At 40.8% G+C, this 22,538-nt stretch overlaps 1 protein-coding gene across 1 annotated transcript; it reads left to right on the forward strand.

Annotated features, from left to right (window-relative positions):
* The first annotated feature begins 13,106 nt into the window (after positions 1-13,106).
* Positions 13,107-22,324, forward strand: LOC109200377 (sentrin-specific protease 1-like). Its single transcript, XM_025902571.1, has 19 exons — positions 13,107-13,290; positions 13,426-13,630; positions 13,708-13,809; positions 13,895-14,085; positions 14,169-14,310; positions 14,395-15,045; positions 15,145-15,222; positions 15,441-15,601; positions 15,695-15,814; positions 20,030-20,077; positions 20,158-20,241; positions 20,352-20,417; positions 20,574-20,665; positions 21,141-21,201; positions 21,299-21,349; positions 21,438-21,482; positions 21,567-21,631; positions 21,708-21,816; positions 21,934-22,324. Exons 9-19 carry the CDS (start codon positions 15,803-15,805, stop codon positions 22,201-22,203), a joined length of 903 nt encoding a protein of 300 aa, XP_025758356.1. The 5' UTR covers positions 13,107-13,290; positions 13,426-13,630; positions 13,708-13,809; positions 13,895-14,085; positions 14,169-14,310; positions 14,395-15,045; positions 15,145-15,222; positions 15,441-15,601; positions 15,695-15,802; the 3' UTR covers positions 22,204-22,324.
* The last annotated feature ends 214 nt before the right edge of the window (positions 22,325-22,538 follow it).

Here is a 22,538-nt window from a genome sequence, read left to right on the forward strand (position 1 = left end):
CAGTACCTAAGGGCATGATGGGAAAACTTAACTGTCATCTGACCTAGCTAATTAGGTCAGATGTCATGTTGATTCAGTTTCTACAGAATGGAATTTATTGAAGCTTTTTATTTTCCATGTATTTGTGGAGACAGAATATTATTTGTCTAATTACCTTCACTGTGGAGATCCTGTATTTGTTAAGATTTGCATGTCATTCTGTCTGTAAACACGATAGCTGAAAATGTATTATATCATTAAAACTGTACTTAATATTCTTACTGTCGTTGTTTGTATTTACAACATGTAAGAAGTGCCATGAAAGGATATGATTTATTTCACAATACCAGAAAAAGTGTTATTCAGAGTCAAAAAGGGAAGTATTGAATCTGGTTCTTTGTATTCTTTTACTGACAGAGAAAAACCTGACTCAGTTTTCAATTTACAGGGAGTGCAGAATTATTAGGCAAGTTGTATTTTTGAGGAATAATTTTATTATTGAACAACAACCATGTTCTCAATGAACCCAAAAAACTCATTAATATCAAAGCTGAATGTTTTTGGAAGTAGTTTTTAGTTTGTTTTTAGTTTCAGCTATTTTAGGGGGATATCTGTGTGTGCAGGTGACTATTACTGTGCATAATTATTAGGCAACTTAACAAAAAACAAATATATACCCATTTCAATTATTTATTTTTACCAGTGAAACCAATATAACATCTCCACATTCACAAATATACATTTCTGACATTCAAAAACAAAACAAAAACAAATCAGCGACCAATATAGCCACCTTTCTTTGCAAGGACACTCAAAAGCCTGCCATCCATGGATTCTGTCAGTGTTTTGATCTGTTCACCATCAACATTGCGTGCAGCAGCAACCACAGCCTCCCAGACACTGTTCAGAGAGGTGTACTGTTTTCCCTCCTTGTAAATCTCACATTTGATGATGGACCACAGGTTCTCAATGGGGTTCAGATCAGGTGAACAAGGAGGCCATGTCATTAGTTTTTCTTCTTTTATACCCTTTCTTGCCAGCCACGCTGTGGAGTACTTGGACGCGTGTGATGGAGCATTGTCATGCATGAAAATCATGTTTTTCTTGAAGGATGCAGACTTCTTCCTGTACCACTGCTTGAAGAAGGTGTCTTCCAGAAACTGGCAGTAGGACTGGGAGTTGAGCTTGACTCCATCCTCAACCCGAAAAGGCCCCACAAGCTCATCTTTGATGATACCAGCCCAAACCAGTACTCCACCTCCACCTTGCTGGCGTCTGAGTCGGACTGGAGCTCTCTGCCCTTTACCAATCCAGCCACGGGCCCATCCATCTGGCCCATCAAGACTCACTCTCATTTCATCAGTCCATAAAACCTTAGAAAAATCAGTCTTGAGATATTTCTTGGCCCAGTCTTGACGTTTCAGCTTGTGTGTCTTGTTCAGTGGTGGTCGTCTTTCAGCCTTTCTTACCTTGGCCATGTCTCTGAGTATTGCACACCTTGTGCTTTTGGGCACTCCAGTGATGTTGCAGCTCTGAAATATGGCCAAACTGGTGGCAAGTGGCATCTTGGCAGTTGCACGCTTGACTTTTCTCAGTTCATGGGCAGTTATTTTGCGCCTTGGTTTTTCCACACGCTTCTTGCGACCCTGTTGACTATTTTGAATGAAACGCTTGATTGTTCGATGATCACGCTTCAGAAGCTTTGCAATTTTAAGACTGCTGCATCCCTCTGCAAGATATCTCACTATTTTTGACTTTTCTGAGCCTGTCAAGTCCTTCTTTTGACCCATTTTGCCAAAGGAAAGGAAGTTGCCTAATAATTATGCACACCTGATATAGGGTGTTGATGTCATTAGACCACACCCCTTCTCATTACAGAGATGCACATCACCTAATATGCTTAATTGGTAGTAGGCTTTCGAGCCTATACAGCTTGGAGTAAGACAACATGCATGAAGAGGATGATGTGGACAAAATACTCATTTGCCTAATAATTCTGCACTCCCTGTATTCTAATTGTTGTTTTATTCTACTCACAATGGGAAGGCTTAACTGTCATCTGACCATCAGAACGATGCTTAGAATTTGCAAAACAATGTATTCTTTATGTTTAGATGGCAACTTCTTTGATTGGTCCTTTCTTATTAGCTCATGATTTCAACTGTCATTTATCTTTTTAATAATTTATGCATATCTGCTGTGTAACCAACTTTAAGGTATAAAGGTGAATTACAGCACAATAACAACTTGGGCTCGTAATGAGGCCCTGGCCAGTATCAGAAGACACCAAATTCATATGGAGCCAAAGTACTGAGCAGCAATAACGACCTGGACGCAATGTTAACTTTTGAGTAGCCACTCTTGTATTGTTACAAGGTGTTACGACTGTTGTCGTAATTATAATATGCAAATTTGAGCGTGCAGGTGCTCCTCCATGATTGGTGCATCCAGGGTGAAGGGATCGTACCGATTGGCTAACGACGGGGAGACAGCGCATAAGAAGACATCGCCAGGGACTGCCAGGTCATTCATCCTTGGCCAAACCCAACTGGCAGACCGTGTGTTCACTGTTTAAACTATGTTGATTTAATGTAGGAGCATGTAGGGGTGGACCGCCTTTTTTTGTTTAATTAGTTTTCTTCTGTTTTTGTTAGGTAGGGAGGAAAGTAATTGTTGTTTGGTCTGGTTCTTTTGACTAGGTAAGTTATGTTCTCCTGAGATAGGCTACCTTTTGTTTGTTGTTTTGGCCTTGGGTTCACCCCGAAGTTATACTTCGCTCATTTCCTTTGATTTTTAAATTCACTCATTGTAAATAAATCACTGTCACAAAGTATTAATTGTGTGATCTGCTGCTTGGGGTTGGACGGGGATGGATCACCCTTTAAGTTGTCGTCTGGCCGCGCCTAGAAGGGCCATAACAAAGGTATAACAGATATTTGTCCAATTTGTACAGAAAAAAGTACAAAATAAAATAAATAGTGTGCACACTTAAACCAAACTAAAAGTACTCGTTGGGGCCCTTTAAGAATTTAGAGTTAAGTTGGCGATAGCCAACTTTAAAGGTCCTTGTGAGTGTAATTGGAATGTATGAGTGTGTGGGTGTGTATCTTCTTTGGGGTGGATTGTCCTCAAAGTGGTTGGCTCGCCATCTATCACGACCGGAATTTCGTCCTGGTCCTCGGACTTTTCTGTCCTCTCCAAAAAACCTGACCTATAATCCAGGTCATAAAATGTACATTCTAATCATTCTGTTTCAGATGCACTGTTTAAGGTTAAAATGTAAAATCAAAATATTGCATCAACCTCATATTCACTGCATCAACATCTTAAATCTTATCAAACCTCACAGTTCTGTTGTACAACATTCAATTTTCAAGTGTATCAAATATGAGAACCAAACATCTAAGTTGCTCAAATATTTCTCTATTCATGTAAACATTAATTAAACAATACTTATGGTAAGTAACCATTGACATTCAAAATACAATACACCATAACAATTTCAGAACTATGTGCAAATAAGCAACAAAATATACATGCCAGTTCAGTTCAGAGGTATTAAAGCAGTGTGCTTAATTTCTCCACACTATAGGCCGATTCGTGAGAGAGAAATGCACTAAAAATTACCCTCCATGTTAATTTAAACTCACAGTGAACTGACAAAAATTAGCTTTAGAGCGACTAAGGAACATGTTGCTCACTGTTGCTCTGTTTCACAAAAGCCCAACACACACACACACACTGGTGTTGGAATTGCAGCAGCTCTTCGGATGAAAGATGAGTGGTTAGCCTGTGAGACACCAAGCTAGCGTGATCACGACGGTAAGTCTCTACAAGTTTTTTCCTTCGGAATAACACTCGTCTTACCGACGTTGCTTCTCTCCTTCATCCGAGAAGGGTCTGGCTGCAGCCACTGTGGAGCTCCACAGTAACCGGATACACGTGACCTCCACAGTAACCGGATACACGTGACCTCCACAGTAGCCGGAAGCACGTGACCTCCACAGTAGCCATAAACACGCATGGATACCGTGGAAGTCTTGCAAGTTGATCGCAAAGGTTGGGACAGAGTCTTTCTTAAATAAATTTGCCGTTAGTGATTTCATAATTCTAGGAATCGTCTAGTTTTCTTACAATGATCATGTTGCCACTTTTTTTGCGTTACAACAACATTCCTTCTTATTTTAATTTTTTTTTCATCGTGCTCCATGGCAGAGAAACACACAAATATGCTTTTTCCTGGGCCTGGTTTAAGTAAGAGAGCTGGATTAACGGCTTCTGTGGGCGAGAAGAAGAAAAAAACCACATTTTGCATTAGAGTATGATTTATTGTTGGCGTCAGAGATGCAAAATAACGAATACTTCAATACTGTACTTAAGTAGAATTTTCTGGTATCTTTACTGCTGTACTTTTTTGTGCCTACTGTATACTTCTTTATACTTCTACTTCTCACATTTTAGCATGCGTGTCTGTACTTTGTAATCCGTACATTTGTAAATCAGCCCCCCGCACGCGTGCTTTGGACGCAAGATTACTTCAGAATTTTGTACATAAATTATATTTTAGACCCTGTACTTCTTACTTCCACTTGACTAAAAAGTCGAGTCAATGCTTCTACTTTTATTTGATTATTTTTAAACAGAGGTATCTAAACTGTAGTAAGGAACGTGTGTACTTGTGACACCTTTGGTTAGCGTCAACACCGTAAATTACGTCACAAACAGATTTATATATTTATCAATACTTCTATTCGTTATTCTATTCTGTACAGCTTTTTTTATTGCCCAGATTTTAGTTAGCCCCTGTTCAATTGACTGTTATATGTCAATAGAAACATATCTCACAAATTAAAGTGTCTTGTAAAATATTTGGGGGGTTTTTTCAAGAATTTTCTTCTCAAATCTATTACATGCTGTGACAAAGTGGGTGAGAACACCACTTGTCTATATTCTTAGTTAACATTCTTGTTTTGATTTAACCATATTTCACATGTAATCTGCAATAGGCAAACATCTACTATCCCGGGTTTGTTTATGTTTTGCACTTTTACAGATTATATAATATAACATCTTGGTTTACGTCAATTCCTACAAGTTTGTTAAGTTAACATGTTATTTACTTCAACTGTTAATTTGTATTGTTTAGAACTTACCTTACCTACCTGTCTTCCAGAAACAAAAGGAGGAAATGTAGTTTTACTTCCTGCTTTATACCTTCTGGGTTCATTTGAGGTCACAGGAAGAGACCAAGTGCAGGAGGGGAAGAACTCTTGTAATTTAATAAAGTTGATTTTAGAGTGTTTATGAGGAAATAGTTTTATTGTTGTAGTATGTATTGATTACACCATAGTTTATGTTGCCAGTAAAGAGTAGTAGAGGTTTGAATATAATCATGTTCATCTTACCTACCTACTGAATGGAATAGTCCAGAGGAGAAATTGTTTGGTTAAGTGGACTATTTAAACAGAAGAACTCAGGTGTTTGAGAGGAAAAGGTTCAGGTCAGTGTAGCTGTGTGTAGTTTGACCTTAATTTCTGTTGATTTAAGTTCAGTTATGTTTATTTGAATGGAGTTAATTTGGAGTTGAGTTTCTTATTTGTTTCTTTGTAAATATTGTTTGGGTCACACAATGGTGAATAAATCACGTGCTACACTGGACAGCATCAGTCTCCTGCACTTCTTTGACTGCTTAAGTCAAGTCCTACCACATTTGGTGGCAGCAGCAGTGGGTTTCCAGACCAATTAAGGAGTGGAGAAGATGTCTACCCGAGCAAAGAGAGGGGTTGTCCCAGAATGTGAAGCAGATGATTTACAAGATGGCAACGACCAACAAGGGGCAATAAGTGGCCATATTGCTGGACAAGAGAATGTGGCTGAATTGTCCAAACTTTTGCAAACTCTGATGCAACAGCAGGCTGAACGTGATGCTAAACTGGAGCAAGAGCACAAGCGCCAGGAGGATAGATGGAGGCAAATCCAGCATCAGTTTGCCCAGCTTCAACAGCAGGTGCAGCATGGCAATCAAGAGCACCAGTTACTAGAAGTACAAGCATCTACATCGGCTTCTTCGAGAGCACCTACTCCAGAACCATCTCCCAGCACACAAGAATCAAATAGGCTTGACTTGGAGCCAGTACATCAACCCAGTGAAGCACAGCTTTCAACACTGGTGAGACAATCAGGCCGGAAGGGGCCAAAAATGCAACCTTACAATGAAGGTGAGGACATTGAACATTATTTAATCACCTTTGAAAGAATTGCTCATGCTTGCCAGTGGCCGCAAGATGAGTGGGCTCTTCACCTAGCACCACTGCTAACTGGTAAAGCACGTTCCGCTTATGTAGCCATGGATATTGATGACACTATGGACTATACAAAAGTAAAGTGTGCTGTCTTGCAGAAATATGAAATAAGTGTTGACACATATCGAATGAGGTTTCGTTCTAGTACCTTTGGAGCAGAGGAAACACCAAGGGAGCTGCAGGTCCGTCTAAAGGAGTTGTACATCAAGTGGATGAATCCTGAAACAAAGACAAAGGATCAAATCGGAGACGCCATCATCATGGAACAGTTTCTCAAGGTTCTGAATCCTGATCTTCGGACGTGGGTTAAGGAACGTAACCCAAAAACTTCCAAGGAAGCAGCAGAACTGGCTGAAGCTTTCTTAGCAGCTCGTCAACCATCAAAAGATTTCACACAAGCTAAGTCAAATTCCAACATGCCATTGAACAAATTAGGTGGTGGCACTGACTGGAAAGTTAAGCACACAAGACAGAACTGGTATAACTCAGATCCTGCCAGATCTGAGACAAAGAATAAAACCAATAAAGCATGTCATTTGTGTGGTCAACTAGGTCATCTTAGAGCTCAGTGTACAAAGATGTATGTTAGTAAAAATTACATGTGTTCTGCTAGACAAACTGAGGTCAGTGAGAATCACAAAAATGAATTTGAATGCCAGCAACATGAGCCATCAATTGGGGTATTTGTTGCAGACAAACCCTGTGTAGCTCTGTTAGATTCAGGAAGTAATCGCTCTCTGGTTAGACAAGACAGTCTTCCTAGAGACGTGATCTTTTCAGGAGCAACAGTGGATGTATGCTGTATTCATGGTGATAAGGTATCGTACCCAGTTGCTGAAGTTGCAATTGAAGTAGAAGGCCAGTGTTACACTCTTTCAGTGGGAGTGCTGCAAACTTTGCCTTATCAAGTGGTGTTGGGCCGTGATCTCCCAATACTCACAGAGCTAATAACCAAGCATTCCTGTCAGGCTGAAGCCGTTGAAAGTTTGTTAGCGGTCACAAGGTCAAAAGCTAAGGAGCAACAGGTTAATGCTTCGGGTTGGGATGAATTGCCTTTCGCAAATGAGGTTGCACCATTGGACGAGTCTAGCACTCGTTCTAAACCAAAAAAGAGCAAGAGACAGAGGAGACATGAAAAGGTGAAGGGAACAAGAGTAGCTGAACACATTTTATATCCTCTAAAGACAGAGGCTCTCCCCGGTGCTAGTCAGGTTGCTAGGCTTCAGAAAGAGGATCTAACACTTAAACCATTGTTCTCTAAATGTGTTCTAGAGTCAACTAATGTTGAGGGAAGGCAGGAAGTGTTTGTGGTTAAGGGAGATTTGTTGTATCACCGTAGCAAGATTGGTGACCAGTTGGTAATCCCCCAGAGTTTGAGATCTACCATTTTGAAAATGAGTCATTCCATTCCCTGGGCAGGACATTTGGGACAATCTAAAACATTTTCTAGAATGATTCCCAGATTTTACTGGCCCCAACAGTTCAGTGATATGATACAATACTGTAAAGCTTGCCCACAGTGCCAGTTAACAGCCCCAGGCAGGAAAGCAGATAGAGCTCCGCTTATCAGTATGCCCATCATTGATACACCCTTTTCACGCATTGCCATGGACATTGTTGGCCCATTAGAGCAGAGTAAAGCAGGTCATAAGTACATACTTGTAGTTTGTGACTATGCCACAAAATATCCTGAAGCCTTCCCCCTGAAGAAAATAAAGGCTCGTCAGATTGTTAACTGCCTGATTCAGTTGTTTTCCAGAGTAGGTATCCCAAAAGAAATTATCACAGATCAGGGTACCAATTTCACTTCCAAGATGCTCAAAGAAGTATACAGTTTGTTAGGGATCCAGGGTGTCAAGACCAGTCCCTATCATCCACAGACCGATGGCCTTGTAGAGCGGTTTAACAAGACCTTAAAATCAATGCTCAGGAAGTTTGTGAATGAAACAGGGTCAGATTGGGATCAATGGCTCCCATTTTTGTTATTTGCCTACCGAGAGGTTCCACAAAGTTCTACTGGATTTTCACCATTCCAGCTACTTTATGGGCATCCTGTCAGAGGTCCAATGGACGTTCTGAAAGAAGCTTGGGAGGGTTCAATGTCAGAGCAGAGGTTTAGTGAACTCTCATATGTCCTCAAAATGAGAGACAAGCTAGAACATTTCCAAGAACTTGCTAATAACAATCTGGCCCATGCGCAACAGCAGCAGAAACAAAGATATGATAAAGTGTCAAGAAGAAGAGTCTTCCGTGAGGGACAGAAAGTTCTTCTACTGTTGCCAACTTCTGAGAGCAGTCTTCTTGCAAAGTGGCAGGGGCCATATGAAATCACAAAGAAGACAGGCCCTGTCACATATGAGCTTCATCTACCAGACCGTCGAAAGGATCATCAAGTGTTCCACGTCAATCTTTTGAAAGAGTGGACTACCCAGCCACAGGACTCGACATCCATGTGGGCATGTACAGTTGTGGATGAGGAAGAGCCTCAGGAGCAGTACTTCCCTTCTTCAGCTGTCAAAACTGTGTTTCCAGACTTAAATCATTTGCATTTGGAAAGATGTCACGAGGTGCAATCGCTTATGACCAAGGAACTCTTCAGTCTAAAGCCAGGTCGTACACACCTCATTGAACACAAAATCACTTTGCATTCTCCAGTCCAACAGCCAATTAGACATACCACTTGCCGTATCCCAGCTAAGCTATTGCCTGAGTTGAAAAGTGAGCTGGAGGAGATGCTGGCTGCAGGAATCATTGAGCCTTCGCACAGTGAGTGGTGTAGCCCTGTTGTGCTTGTACCAAAGAAAGATGATCCTAAGCTTAGATTTTGTGTAAACTTCTCTAAGTTAAATTCTGTGTCTGCTTTTGATCCTTATCCAATGCCGAGGGTTGATGAACTAATTGATCGTTTGGGAAATGCTAAATTTCTGACTACCCTTGACCTCTGTAAAGGTTATTGGCAGGTTCCCTTGACAGACTCATCTAAGGACTTAACAACGTTCAGAGTGCCAAGTGGACTGTTTAGATTCACAGTGATGCCCTTTGGTTTGCATGGAGCGCCAGCTACATTCCAGAGGTTGGTGGATCGAGTGTTGAGGGGTGCAGAACAATATGCAGCTGCATACATTGATGACATTGTTTTCAGTGGTACATGGGAAGATCATCTGAAACATCTTGCTGATGTGTTTCAACGTATCACAAATGCTGGACTTGTCATAAACGCCAAGAAATGTCACATTGCTAAGCCCGAGGTGCAGTACCTGGGTTATGTAATAGAGGGTGGAGGCATTCGCCCTCAGGTGGGAAAAGTGGATGCAGTTGCTGCAGCACCCTTGCCAAACACAAAGAAAAGGTTGAGATCCTTTTTGGGATTAGTGGGTTGGTACCGTCGACTAATTCCAAATTTTTCATCAAGAGCAGCTTTATTGACTGACATGACAAGAAAATCTAGTCCTACAAAGGTCAGGTGGACGTAAGATGCTGAGAATGCATTTAATGATTTGAAAGACTGTTTGTGTCAGAAACCTGTTTTGCAGTGTCCAGATTTTAACCTTCCCTTTACAGTACAAACAGATGCTTCTGAGGTGGGTCTGGGAGCTGTTTTACTGCAAGGAGAGGAAGGTCAGCAGTTGCCTGTCCAGTACATCAGTCGAAAACTTTTTCCAAGAGAAATGAAGTATTCGACCATTGAAAAGGAGGCATTGGCGATTAAATGGGCTCTAGACACCTTAAGATATTATCTTGTTGGGAAAGAGTTTGTTCTTGAGACTGATCATCGTGCTTTGCAATGGATTCATAATATGAAAGACACTAATGCCAGGATAACAAGATGGTATTTATCTCTCCAGCCTTTTCGTTTCCAGGTTCAGTATAGACCCGGACATAAGAATGTCATTGCTGATTTCCTTTCCCGTGACTCAGAGGAGTAACGGTCTTAAGGGGGGGGGGAGTGTGACAAAGTGGGTGAGAACACCACTTGTCTATATTCTTAGTTAACATTCTTGTTTTGATTTAACCATATTTCACATGTAATCTGCAATAGGCAAACATCTACTATCCCGGGTTTGTTTATGTTTTGCACTTTTACAGATTATATAATATAACATCTTGGTTTACGTCAATTCCTACAAGTTTGTTAAGTTAACATGTTATTTACTTCAACTGTTAATTTGTATTGTTTAGAACTTACCTTACCTACCTGTCTTCCAGAAACAAAAGGAGGAAATGTAGTTTTACTTCCTGCTTTATACCTTCTGGGTTCATTTGAGGTCACAGGAAGAGACCAAGTGCAGGAGGGGAAGAACTCTTGTAATTTAATAAAGTTGATTTTAGAGTGTTTATGAGGAAATAGTTTTATTGTTGTAGTATGTATTGATTACACCATAGTTTATGTTGCCAGTAAAGAGTAGTAGAGGTTTGAATATAATCATGTTCATCTTACCTACCTACTGAATGGAATAGTCCAGAGGAGAAATTGTTTGGTTAAGTGGACTATTTAAACAGAAGAACTCAGGTGTTTGAGAGGAAAAGGTTCAGGTCAGTGTAGCTGTGTGTAGTTTGACCTTAATTTCTGTTGATTTAAGTTCAGTTATGTTTATTTGAATGGAGTTAATTTGGAGTTGAGTTTCTTATTTGTTTCTTTGTAAATATTGTTTGGGTCACACAATGGTGAATAAATCACGTGCTACACTGGACAGCATCAGTCTCCTGCACTTCTTTGACCGCTTAAGTCAAGTCCTACCACACATGCCAACTATAAATTGTTATTTCTGCTAAAACCTGAACTTAAATGTGTATATGGTGTTAATCTGTTTTTCACTCTGTTTTAGATGCACATATCAATCTGGAATTCGAGCTTAAAGTCAGAATTGCAGGAATGCAACACATGTTGCAGAGGACTCTTTCACTGCCCTCTGTGCCCCACTTTCAGCCCTACTGTCAGGGCAAAGATTGAGGAGCATCTAAGTGTGCATATAAAAAATGCTTTGCATTTCAACGGTATCTTTGTATTAAATATACTTTATAGTTATAAATATGCACTTTTTTAAGGACTTCTGCAGTATCTTTGTTGGCTTAAAAGTTGCTGTTGACATTGTACAGTTCAGTGCATTCATCTGTAACAAAAATAGTGTTTTTATATATATATATATATATATATATATATAGATATATATATAGATATAGATATATAGATAGATATATAGATATAGAGAGATAGATATAGATATCTATCTCTATCTATCTATATCTATCTCTATAGATAGATAGATAGATAGATAGATAGATATATATAGATAGATATATATTTATATATTTTTCACCACTTTTCTTGACATAACTTTTGTGATCCACACCATTTTGCTTTCATTATTGAGGTTGGCTTGGATGTTTTTGTTAACATGTACAATCTAATTGTTAGATAAATTGATTGCATTCTATACAACTACATTTAAATTACGTCTGTTTGTTTGTTTGTTTTTTATCTCTTACAGATAAAATGATATGCCGGTGCAGGCTGCCTTGTAGGACAACAGGACACTTTCACTGCCCTGTCTGTAAGATTACAATCATAGGGCGTGGGGATATGGCAAGGCATTTATTGTCTTGTCAGCATTCTTCAATGCCAAGTCAGCCACCATTATCAGGACTGCTCCCCGCTGAACTCTCCGAGGAGACCCCTATTCCTCCGGCAGTACTCTTCGAGGAGCCCCATCTCCCCCCCAAGGTTTTGTCTTCGGTATCTGAACCATTTTCTGAATCTTTGTTAGAACATTCCTATGCTCTACCCTCTGTGTTCAATAAAACTGCAGCTGATGGAAAGTCCATGAAAATGACATGCCCTCACTGTGGCCTTACTCTTCGTACCAAAAACTACAAGGCTCACATGATGAGGAAGCACTCCAACCGATCAATAGATGTTTCCCTGGCCAGTCATCTGCAGTGTGTTTGTGTAGATGAAACTACAGGGTTATTTGCTGTGCAGAGAACTGGCCATGGGTTTTCTGTGCCAGTTCATGTTCAGAGGAAAACATGGGGGATGTCTCACAATATCAGATGTGAGCTGGAGGAATGTCAGCAATACCAGTTGCTGGCCCAGCGGAGCGGACTAGGCTTCAGTTTATGTGAGCACCTTCGCTCACTAGATTACTGCCGAGAAACTGTAAAGGAGGTTTTTCTTCAAGAGCACATCGTGATGGAAATGGTGGACCTTAAATTTTTTTGGAGAGGCCAAAGCTGCTACATGCATAAAGAGACAGAAAGCTGCCCAGATGGCACATGCTCCACTTTGTGTGAGGGTGGATTTTGGTGGATCCTCAACACAGATCTGTTTGTCTGTATTTGAGCCAGAAATACACAGTTTCTGCCGTCTTGGCAGAATATTTGTGACTTACAATGCTCTGAGGAACACCTGGCATTGTGCTTGTGCAAAGGCACGAATATCATGTCCTCATAAAAACATAGCTAAATGGCATCTCTTTCAGACACAGAGAGACATCTTCAAATCAACTGTACCACTATCATCAGGCACCCCATCACAGATGACTCAGGAGAGTTCTTCCTTTGAGGACAATGCTGCCGTCGAAAGGAGTATACGCTATATTTTTAAAGAGAGAAAAATTCCTGGATCTCTTCCAGAAAATGTCATCTCACAGAAAATGGATCATCAGAAACAGCTCTTTCCATGTGAAACGTTGTGCCAGGTGTGCCCAGAGCACCCATAACTTGATGAGGCTGTTCTAGTTACCAATAAAGCGAGGATTGTCAGCATGATGGGAGTGACTGAGAGTAAGTTTTAATGAATAAGATTAAACATCAGTGTGAAATAATTAGTTATAATTGTTCCTATACTAATGTTTTGACATTAATGTGATTTGTTTCAACACACCATAGATTGTGTCCTCGGTGCCACATGGTCTACAGATACCAGGAGTGGACAGATGGGCTTCACAACTTTGACAACCACGTTGTTTTGGCTCTTGAACTCTGCCTTTTTTTGAGAGAAAATCTGCAGGTGAGGATCACAAAAATAAAATATACTCATCTGAAGATTGCTTTAAAAATGTGTTTGTGTCATTATGATATGTTGGTGCCCAAATTTAAATATCTGTGTAATCATAGTCTTCTTCACCCTATTGTCATATTACAGAACCATGTATCCGCTTCAAGGGTCATTGACTCATCGGAGGGCTTAAGAAGAGTGAAGTTTCCTTCTAGGGATACCATTTTTCATGCTTATTGCCATTTTGAGGCTTTGACTGACACAGACTACATGTACTCCTGCATAAACTGTGGGTTTCACCCCCCTGTGGTAGTTATGGACTTACACAGAAAAGGGGTGTTCAAGTTAGCAGGTAAGTTTAATGTACATTTGTGTTTATAGTTCATTGTGTACATTATGTGCTTGTTCTTATGAGTCAATTTATTATAGTGAGTGACCTCAAAGCCCCGGAAGACTTCAATGGTGAACATGACATTGAAGGTTTTTGGAACTCTATTCACCTGGAAATGATAAGCCGTGGGTTTTTTCCAAGTGAGTGATGGCAAAAACTTATTGAAAGTCATTCAGTGTTTTAAAGTAATTTAGATTGTAAATAAAAACATGCCATTTTCTGTAGGCGGCGTGAAGAATCCATTTTCAGTTCCACCAAGTTACACGCACTGGGCACCATGGATCGGGAGTGAAACTCGAACAAGTGACATTGTGCTTAACACAGAGTTTCAAAAAGTAGGAACAAGCTCTTTACATGAAGCAAAGCTTAGCAGTGTCACAGAAGACCGTCTGTTGGATGAACTCGCCAAACAAAAGGTAACATTGCTTTTATGTTTTCAGAATATGTGACATAAAGTTCTGGGGTTGTTCCATTTACATTTTTCCCTAATTACTGTCAGGTTGGAGTGGTGAGAAAATTGTGTAAAGCATGCAACATCGACTCCAAAGGCTCCCGCTTTGATCTCATCACCAGACTGAGGGAGAAGATGAAGAACAGGCAGACATATGATAAGGTCTTTCAAAGCATATGGGGTGCCTCTGGTAAGCATCACTTAGCGATTATTAGAAGTAGCATTGAAATATGTAATTACAATCACAAACAACTTTTTAAATCTTTGCTTGCAGGAGGATGGTCTGTAATACTATGGCCACATGGCATTGTATACAGTGTTAAATTTAATCTTCGTGCTGAAAGTCCCCGGGATTTTGCTGACCTTCTCCTGTCCTGGAAGCACATGCCAAACGTCTGTGTTTACGATTTTGCGAGGGGTTTGGTGGCACACACCAATTTGCGGGTTCCTGATAAACTGCCATTTCATCCACATGAAGGTCGACTGGCTGAGCCCACTGAGGAAAATGTCAAGGCTGCACAGGATGGAAGCCTGAAAGTGAATCTTCCATGGCTACATGAAAGGATGGATAGTGTAAATGAAAATCCTCATCCTGTCACTGGATCATCTGACCATTATGTCCTGTATGACAGATTTCATGAGGGAAATACAAAAGATCCCAAGGACATATTGCGCAGAATTCAACTTGTCCCAGAGCTGAAAGGCTGGCTGAACAGTCAAGTTGTTGAACAGTTCTTTGCAAACATGAGGAAAAGCAATTACTTTTTAAGTAATACGAGTCCATCCACACATGTGTTTCTGATGAGAAATATAACTCATCATTATAACACTGTAACCAACCAGAAACTTCTGGAGAGGCAGCTAAGACATGGTCGACTTGGAAAGATCAACATCTCATTGTCGGCACTGGGTCAAGCTGTCGTAGGTAAGTACATGCATTGTCTCATGACCAGAACGCTACCATTGTTCACATGTTAGATTTGTTCCTATCTGTGTGTTTATATTGTTTTCTTTGTGTACCTAGCCCCACAGGTGTGCAATAAACCCAGAGAAACCACAGAAACGGTGTTGAACCCAGCACCTTCAATGTCTGGTGACACTGGTAAAATTTCTTATTTTGAATGGTGATTGTCATATATAGGTGAAATAATAATCTTGCATTCATTATCTTGTTGTAGTTGAGGGCTCATAAACGAACTTGTTACATGCTGTTTCAAATGAATTTCCTTCTATAAATAGTGCTTATTTTTCTTGCATTTGTATGCATTTAATATGCATTCTATGTAGTGTTCTGTCTGAAACCTGTTAAAATCCCTATAGAACCTCAGGAAAGAGTTGACAACAAGAAAGCCTATAGGTCAACAGATGCAACTTTTCCTGACCTGTGTGGACCACCGTGCGAAGCTCTGACAAAGCCTGAGAACATTTTGGCCAGCCGTTCATCATGATGTTTTGTACCGCACCCTGGCCAACAACAGCTTGTATGTTAAAGTTTTCAGATGTCGCAAAATGCAACTTTTAGTGCTTATCTGATTTTGTCCTCCACAGTCTATGACACCTCTCTGTTTTTTTAGCTCAACTATGTTCTGGACATCAGCAGACCCAAAGATGAGCTGATTGTTGAAACGTCTTCTGGATGCATCACACGGGCAGATTTTTGGACACTGGGTTTAAACAAACAAATGGAATCGACTGTAAGTATTTTGTTTCTATGATGTGATGGCATGCCACACATGATTCAGCAAATACAAGCACTAGTAAGACCCCTCAGTCTACCACTAGACCACCAAAGGCCTCCGGTAAGAAGATCATTTGTTATCTTTGTGGATTAGAGGGCCATACGAAACCTATGTGCCCAAGAAATTCTGCTAAAATGGTACAAATGTGCTTCGCCCCCCGTTCTAATCTTGATCCTGAGCAGGAGAGTGACAAATCCATCAAAATGAGTCAGATTGAAGTGAATGGGGTTCTACTCAATGCTCTTCTTGATTCTGGCAGTTCTCGGTCTCTTATTCACTCAGATTTTGCTCCACCTAATATTGTTCGTACCAGTGATACAATTTCAAGCTGTTGTGTCCATGGAGATGAGAAAAGATATCCGACAGCTGACATCTACATTAAAGTTCAGGACCAGATGTATCTGCTGAATGTGGGTGTTGTGAACAGTTTGCCTTACTCTGCTGTGTTAGGGCGTGGCCTTCCTGTGCTTTTTGATTTGTTGGAGTCTGAGCAGACTGAGGAGTGTAATCTAGCCGTTACCAGAGCTCAGGCTAAGCAAGTCAGTACCCACTCTGAGACCCTGAGTGCCCTGCCCTTTTTTAATGAGGAGATTGAAACAACTGTGGTGAAGCAGACAAAGAAGGCAGGAGAAATTCAAATTTTCACCTGTGGAGACACTAACAGACGCTGAGCCAACATCGTCACCCCTAGGGTTTAATATTCCAACTGAAATTGCTGACCTCCAAAAATCTGATCAATCTGTAATATCTCTTTTCCAGAAGGCCAAAGAAAAGGAACCTGGAGTGGAGCAAGTTCTCAACAGTGAGTACATCTTGCAAAATGACATTCTCTATCGTCAGCAGGGGTCTGTGCTGCAGCTGGTTGTTCCCCAGAAGGTGAGAAACGCCATTCTCACCTTGGGGCATTCTATTCCTTGGGCTGGCCACCTTGGTAAACACAAGACCACAGCTCGCATCAAACATCATTTCTACTGGCCTGGTCTTAGCAAAGATGTGGCTCAGTTTTGTAAAAGTTGCCCACAGTGTCAGATAACTTCTGCTAAAATCCCCCAGAGAGCTCCACTCCAACCTCTCCCTGTCATCGGCACTCCTTTTGAGCGTCTTGGAATGGATATTGTAGGGCCTGTTGAGAGGAGCAAAGCAGGAAATCGTTACATGCTTGTTGTAACAGATTATGCCACAAAATATCCTGAGGTGTTCCCTTTAAAATCTATAAAGGCCAAGCCCATTGCATTTTGTTTAGTGCAGTTCTTTGCAAGAGTTGGGTTTCCACGAGAAATACTGATCAAGGCACTAACTTCATGTCTACTTTGTTAAAGCAAGTTTATCAGTTGTTGGGTATCCGGAGTCTGAGAACTTCACCATACCACCCTCAAACTGATGGGCTGACAGAACGCTTTAACCAGACATTGAAACAGATGCTTAGAAAGTTTGTCAACGACAATGGTAACGATTGGGATCAGTGGCTGCCATATCTACTCTTTGCTTATAGAGAAGTCCCCCAAGCCTCCACAGGTTTTTCCCCTTTTGAGCTGTTGTATGGTTATGAGGTTCGTGGCCCTCTAACTCTGTTAAAGGAGATCTGGGAGGGAGACAAGGCAGAGGAGGGACCCAAGAACATTTTGTCTTATGTCATTCAGATGAGAGAACGGTTGGAGAAAATGAGCGAACTTGCTCAATCACATATGGAGGAGGCCCAGCAGCAGCAGAAGTCTTGGTATGATAAATCTGCTTGTCAGCGTTCGTTTGAGCCAGGACAAAAGGTGCTCGTGCTCCTCCCCAGTGACAACAACAAATTGTTGGCAAAGTGGCAGGGGCCATTTGAAGTTATGAGGAAGCTGGGACCCACCACATATGAGGTGTCCACCCCAGGGCAGTTGCGCTCCAGCAAGGTCTTGCATATAAACCTTCTGAAGGAGTGGGTGGAGCGTATTGAACACAAGGCGGATGCAATGCTCATACGGCGAGTGCCTGAAGAAGATGAAGCAGATGAGCAATATCTACCACCTGCTGGCTCTCTAGATTATGATCTCAGCCATCTCCCAGAGGACAAGCAGCAGCAGGTGAGAGAAATGTGTAAATCAGCAGTCTTTCAAGAGAATCCAGGGAGAACTGACATTGTCGAACATGATATTGTGGTACGAGAAGGTGCCTCTGTGAGACGATTAAGTTACAGGATCTCAGAACATTTGCTGCCTTCATTGAAGAAGGAAATCGATTTGATGCTATCCCTAGGGATCATTGAAAGATCTAAGAGCGAGTGGTGCAACCCTGTGGTCTTGGTACCCAAAAAGGATGAGAGTATGAGGTTCTGCATTGATTTCAGGTACCTGAACTCCATATCCATGTTTGACTCCTACCCAACACCAAGAATTGACGATCTACTTGAACGTCTGGGAAAAGCAAGGTACCTGACCACAATAGATCTGTGTAAGGGTTACTGGCAGGTCCCACTCACTCAACGGTCCAGAGAGTTCACAGCATTCAGAACACCATGGGGGCTTTTCCAATTTACAGTCTTGCCATTTGGATTACATGGAGCTCCAGCCACTTTCCAACGGCTAATGGATCAGGTATTACGTGACTGCTCTGACTTTGCTGCTGCTTACTTGGATGATATTGTTATCCACAGCAACACCTGGGAGGAGCATGTGGAACACCTGCGAACTGTTCTGGACCACCTGCACTCAGCTGGGTTGACGGTGAATCCGTCAAAGTGTGTTTTCGCTGCTGCTGAGACAGAATACCTGGGCCATGTCATCGGCAAGGGGGTTATCAGGCCACAGGTCAGCAAAATCGAGGCCATGGAATCATCCCCCCTGCCCCAAACAAGGAAGCAGCTGAGATCCTTTTTGGGCATGGCAGGTTTCTACCGTCGTTTCATCCCTCAGTTCTCTAACAGGGCAGCTCTGCTCACAGACCTGACGGGATCACGCTCCCCCAATCACATCCAGTGGACAGAGGAGGCAGTGGCAGCATTTCATGACATCCAACAGTCACTAAGTAAGCAACCGGTTTTGTACAGTCCCAACTTTGATGAACCGTTCATATTACAGACTGATGCTTCAGATCGGGGCCTGGGAGCTGTCCTCCTTCAGGAAACCATGGGAGGCCGCCATCCAGTGGCTTACATCAGCCGGAAACTGTTTCCACGGGAAGTTCGGTATTCCACAGTAGAGAAGGAGACCTTAGCAATCAAGTGGGCCCTGGACTCCTTCCGCTACTATCTACTGGGAAGAGACTTCACCTTGGAAACTGACCACAAAGCACTCCAGTGGCTTGAGCAGATGAAGGACACAAATGGGCGAATTACCCGCTGGTACCTGGCCTTACAGCCATTCCGATTCACTGTCCACCATGTACCAGGCAAGGAGAACCTTACTGCTGACTATCTCTCTCGCTGTTCCAGCGAGAGCTCTGAAGAGGGGAGGTGTGTGATGGCATGCCACACATGGTAAGCTCCACACCTCACCACCAGTTGATTCACTTTAGTTTAATTTACAGTCACTACTTTAAAATATCCTACTTATTGTTCAATATTGTTTCTTTATTAAATGTATTTATTTTTCCATCACACCTTCCAATGTTTATATGGCGTGCACACATATTAACCTTGCAAGGTCTAAGTTCTGTTTTTATGTTATATTAATACATCTCTCTTTGTTTGAGTTACCTGGGGGTTGGCGTCTTCTCCTGTCTGGCAAAAGGTGTGGCAAAGGGCTGGGAGACCTGAAGTACCACTGACAGCCTAATTGGATAGCACCACATGCTTCATTGCCTGGGGGGTGTTTCATGTTTGTTTAATTGTTTTGTATTAGTTGGTTATATGGCAGCCATTTTGTTTTCCCCCGTGTGTGTCATTTGGTTTAGCTAAACCAGTATTTAAGTTCCCCCGTGTGTCATTTCAACAGGTCAGTTTATCATATGTTTGTTTGAGGTTTTGTTAATTATTATCTTGAGTTTAGTTTATTGAGTTGACCGCTTTTACTGGTCTGCCTGTTTATGTTTTGGCTTTGTTAAATATATTTTTATATTTTTGGGTCAATAAAACCCCTTTTTTTTTAAGTTAAAACCACCCGTGTCCTTTATGCTTTACTGCTTGGTCCCTGACATATGAATATGAAATAATAAAGTGTACATTCATTTTTTTGATCATTTTTTCTGTTTCAGATTGGAAATGGTTGTTTTGAGCTTATCACTAAAATTGTTCAGTCAAAGGTACTGTATGTTGTATATGATGATTGTCAAGCTTTAATTTAAAGAGTTGTTGTTTTAAATGTGCTGTTTTTACATTCTAGGGGATAAGCATTTACATAGAAAATCTGTATGTCACCCGGACTTGGCTTGCACCCTATGGCTGTTATCCATTGCAGTCCTTTCCTGTAAGTGTACCGTCCTTTAAAGAAACAAGCAAATAATCAAAATGATTTTTTTTTTATAACTTTGGTGAGAGTTCATATACAGAATACTTAAAAATAAAATTGTGTTTCAGACTGATGCTCAGAGGATGGACATCATAGTTCTCCCTCTCTGGACACCTGGTCATTTCCAGTTGTGTGTAAGTCTTGTTTTTTGACACATACAAACTGTTAGAATTTTGCTATGTGTCTGAGATGTATTCAAGCTTTTATGACGCAGTTTCAAAAGTCTTTGATTGTGATCGCTTGCAATGACATTGTCTTCAGGTTTGAAGTCATGGCTAACTGTCTTTTAGGTACTGAGGCCACCTAAAAGAGAAATCCTCTTTCTTGACCCATTATACACAAAGGCAGGATTTGGTGGCCAACAATATGTTTCACTTTTGAGGTCACATTTTTGGTTTGTTCCAGAATTTTCAGGTGTTCCAGGTTAAGTGCATCCCAGATCATGTTCTGCTGATCTTGAGTGTTCACACATACAGTACACTCACATGCTTTTTTTATAAACTATATCAGCATGATGCTTCAACATTTTATTCTATTTCTCATCTTCACATTCTGATCAAGTCAGTGATGCTGTCTTTAGATGAGTTTCTGACATAAATAGGGTCTTCAAATGTTCTAGTTTAACATAAAACACCATTAAATATTAGTTTATAAAATATGCCAACCTTAAATTAAAGCTGAAAATGCTTTTTGACCAACTGTGAGCATGTGACTGTACTTTTTCATTTTGTTATGTTGTTTTGTTGAGGTCGTGTTCCTAAGGCCTGTAGTTACAGTTGGTGCTATTAGCAATAAACATTTCACACCATCATGATGATGTCTGTTAACTTGTGAATGTAACTGTCTTGAAAAAAAAGGAATCTTGCAGTGAAGATCATTCCCGGGCAGTGGTCAGAAAAAAAGAGCTTTGACTTGAAGGTATGTGCTAGTTTAAGTGTATGGTGAATAATATGAATTACACTAGTCTTCTTTTAAGGGATTTTATTAACGAGCCTTTATTTTCAATGTAATACAGGGTTTTCCAAGCCAAGACTATGGAGTTGACTGTGGGATCTTCATGCTGATGGTAATTTTTCTCTTCTCTTCTTGAGATTCATACAGAAGCTAATTTAAGCTTCTAAAAAAATGACATTTTTATTTTTTCTTCCAAATAGTCTGCTCTGTACGTGGCACTGGATGCACCATTTGACTATACTATAGTAAGTATCCTATTTACTTTCACAGCAATGGAGTCTTGAATCTTTTGAAAGTTGTTAAATATGTTTCATATTAATATTTTACAGTCAGACATGCCCTACTTGCGTAAATGGTGGTGCTTGCTGTTGATGGAGAACTTTGATCTCAGAAGGTATTTATATTTTGACTTCTGTTCTATGTTGTGTCAAAGTTTACACACCTTAACAATATCAAAATTTTCTGTTAAGCTCTGGCAAGCTATTTGCACACTGGAGAGAGGAAGCCAAAGCTGTGCTTGAAGGACAACACGTGCCCATTTTCAGACTGAAAAAGCGCAAGTTCCAGGAAGTCAGTCAGGTCAGTCTTCACTAAACAGTAGTGTAATTAAATGGTTAGTGACATTTGAATAACTGTTAAAAAACTGTTCCGCAACTGAGAAATAGCTATGTTTTTATCCCCATTTGCCCGACACAGGAGCCAGCAGTTGTTGAAGATCTGCGTCCTGCTGTGCAGTGGGTTGTCCAAAATAAGGCACTTTTCCGTGGACACGTAACAATGCCAAAATATCTGTCCTTAAATCAAGGGGACCAGCAGAGGGTCTTAAGAGACATGTCAGAGGAAGAAGACACTGGAGCAAGGCACTTGTTCCTCTTTGTTTTTCAGTTTGCAGAAGACATGGAGCTCTTTTTGAAAGCATGTGCTGATGAGCAGGGACTAAGGGTCAGTGCTATGTTTGACATGTAATGGACAAATAAAGGCACTGGCTGTTTGTTATATTTGTTTCTTTGTTTAATATGTCATTGTTGTTGTTTTTGTTTTGTTTTTGCATAGTACAAAATTCCAATTAAACTTATTTCAAAATGTTGTTCACTTGATTCTATGTCCATACTTTTAATAAAGGATTACAGTGTAACAGCATAAGCACTCTGGGCTCTATCCTGGCCATTTGTGGCCACTTCACTTATTCTTTTTTTTTTTTTGACTGCTGCACTGCAGTGGACCAAAAGAATGACACGGGTTTGATCTTAAGGATCTAATAGTTGTGTGTGTTGTGCATGACATTGCCACACAAATGTATT

This window comes from Oreochromis niloticus, linkage group LG22 (assembly GCF_001858045.2).
Source record: "Oreochromis niloticus isolate F11D_XX linkage group LG22, O_niloticus_UMD_NMBU, whole genome shotgun sequence".
Lineage (NCBI taxonomy): Eukaryota > Metazoa > Chordata > Actinopteri > Cichliformes > Cichlidae > Oreochromis > Oreochromis niloticus.

Bases quoted from the DNA above. Each gene is read 5' to 3' on its own strand.
- LOC109200377 (XM_025902571.1), top strand. The intron at 20,078-20,157 runs GTACTGTATGTT...TTTACATTCTAG, and splicing joins CTAAAATTGTTCAGTCAAAG to GGGATAAGCATTTACATAGA. The intron at 21,632-21,707 runs GTATTTATATTT...TTTTCTGTTAAG, and splicing joins GAGAACTTTGATCTCAGAAG to CTCTGGCAAGCTATTTGCAC.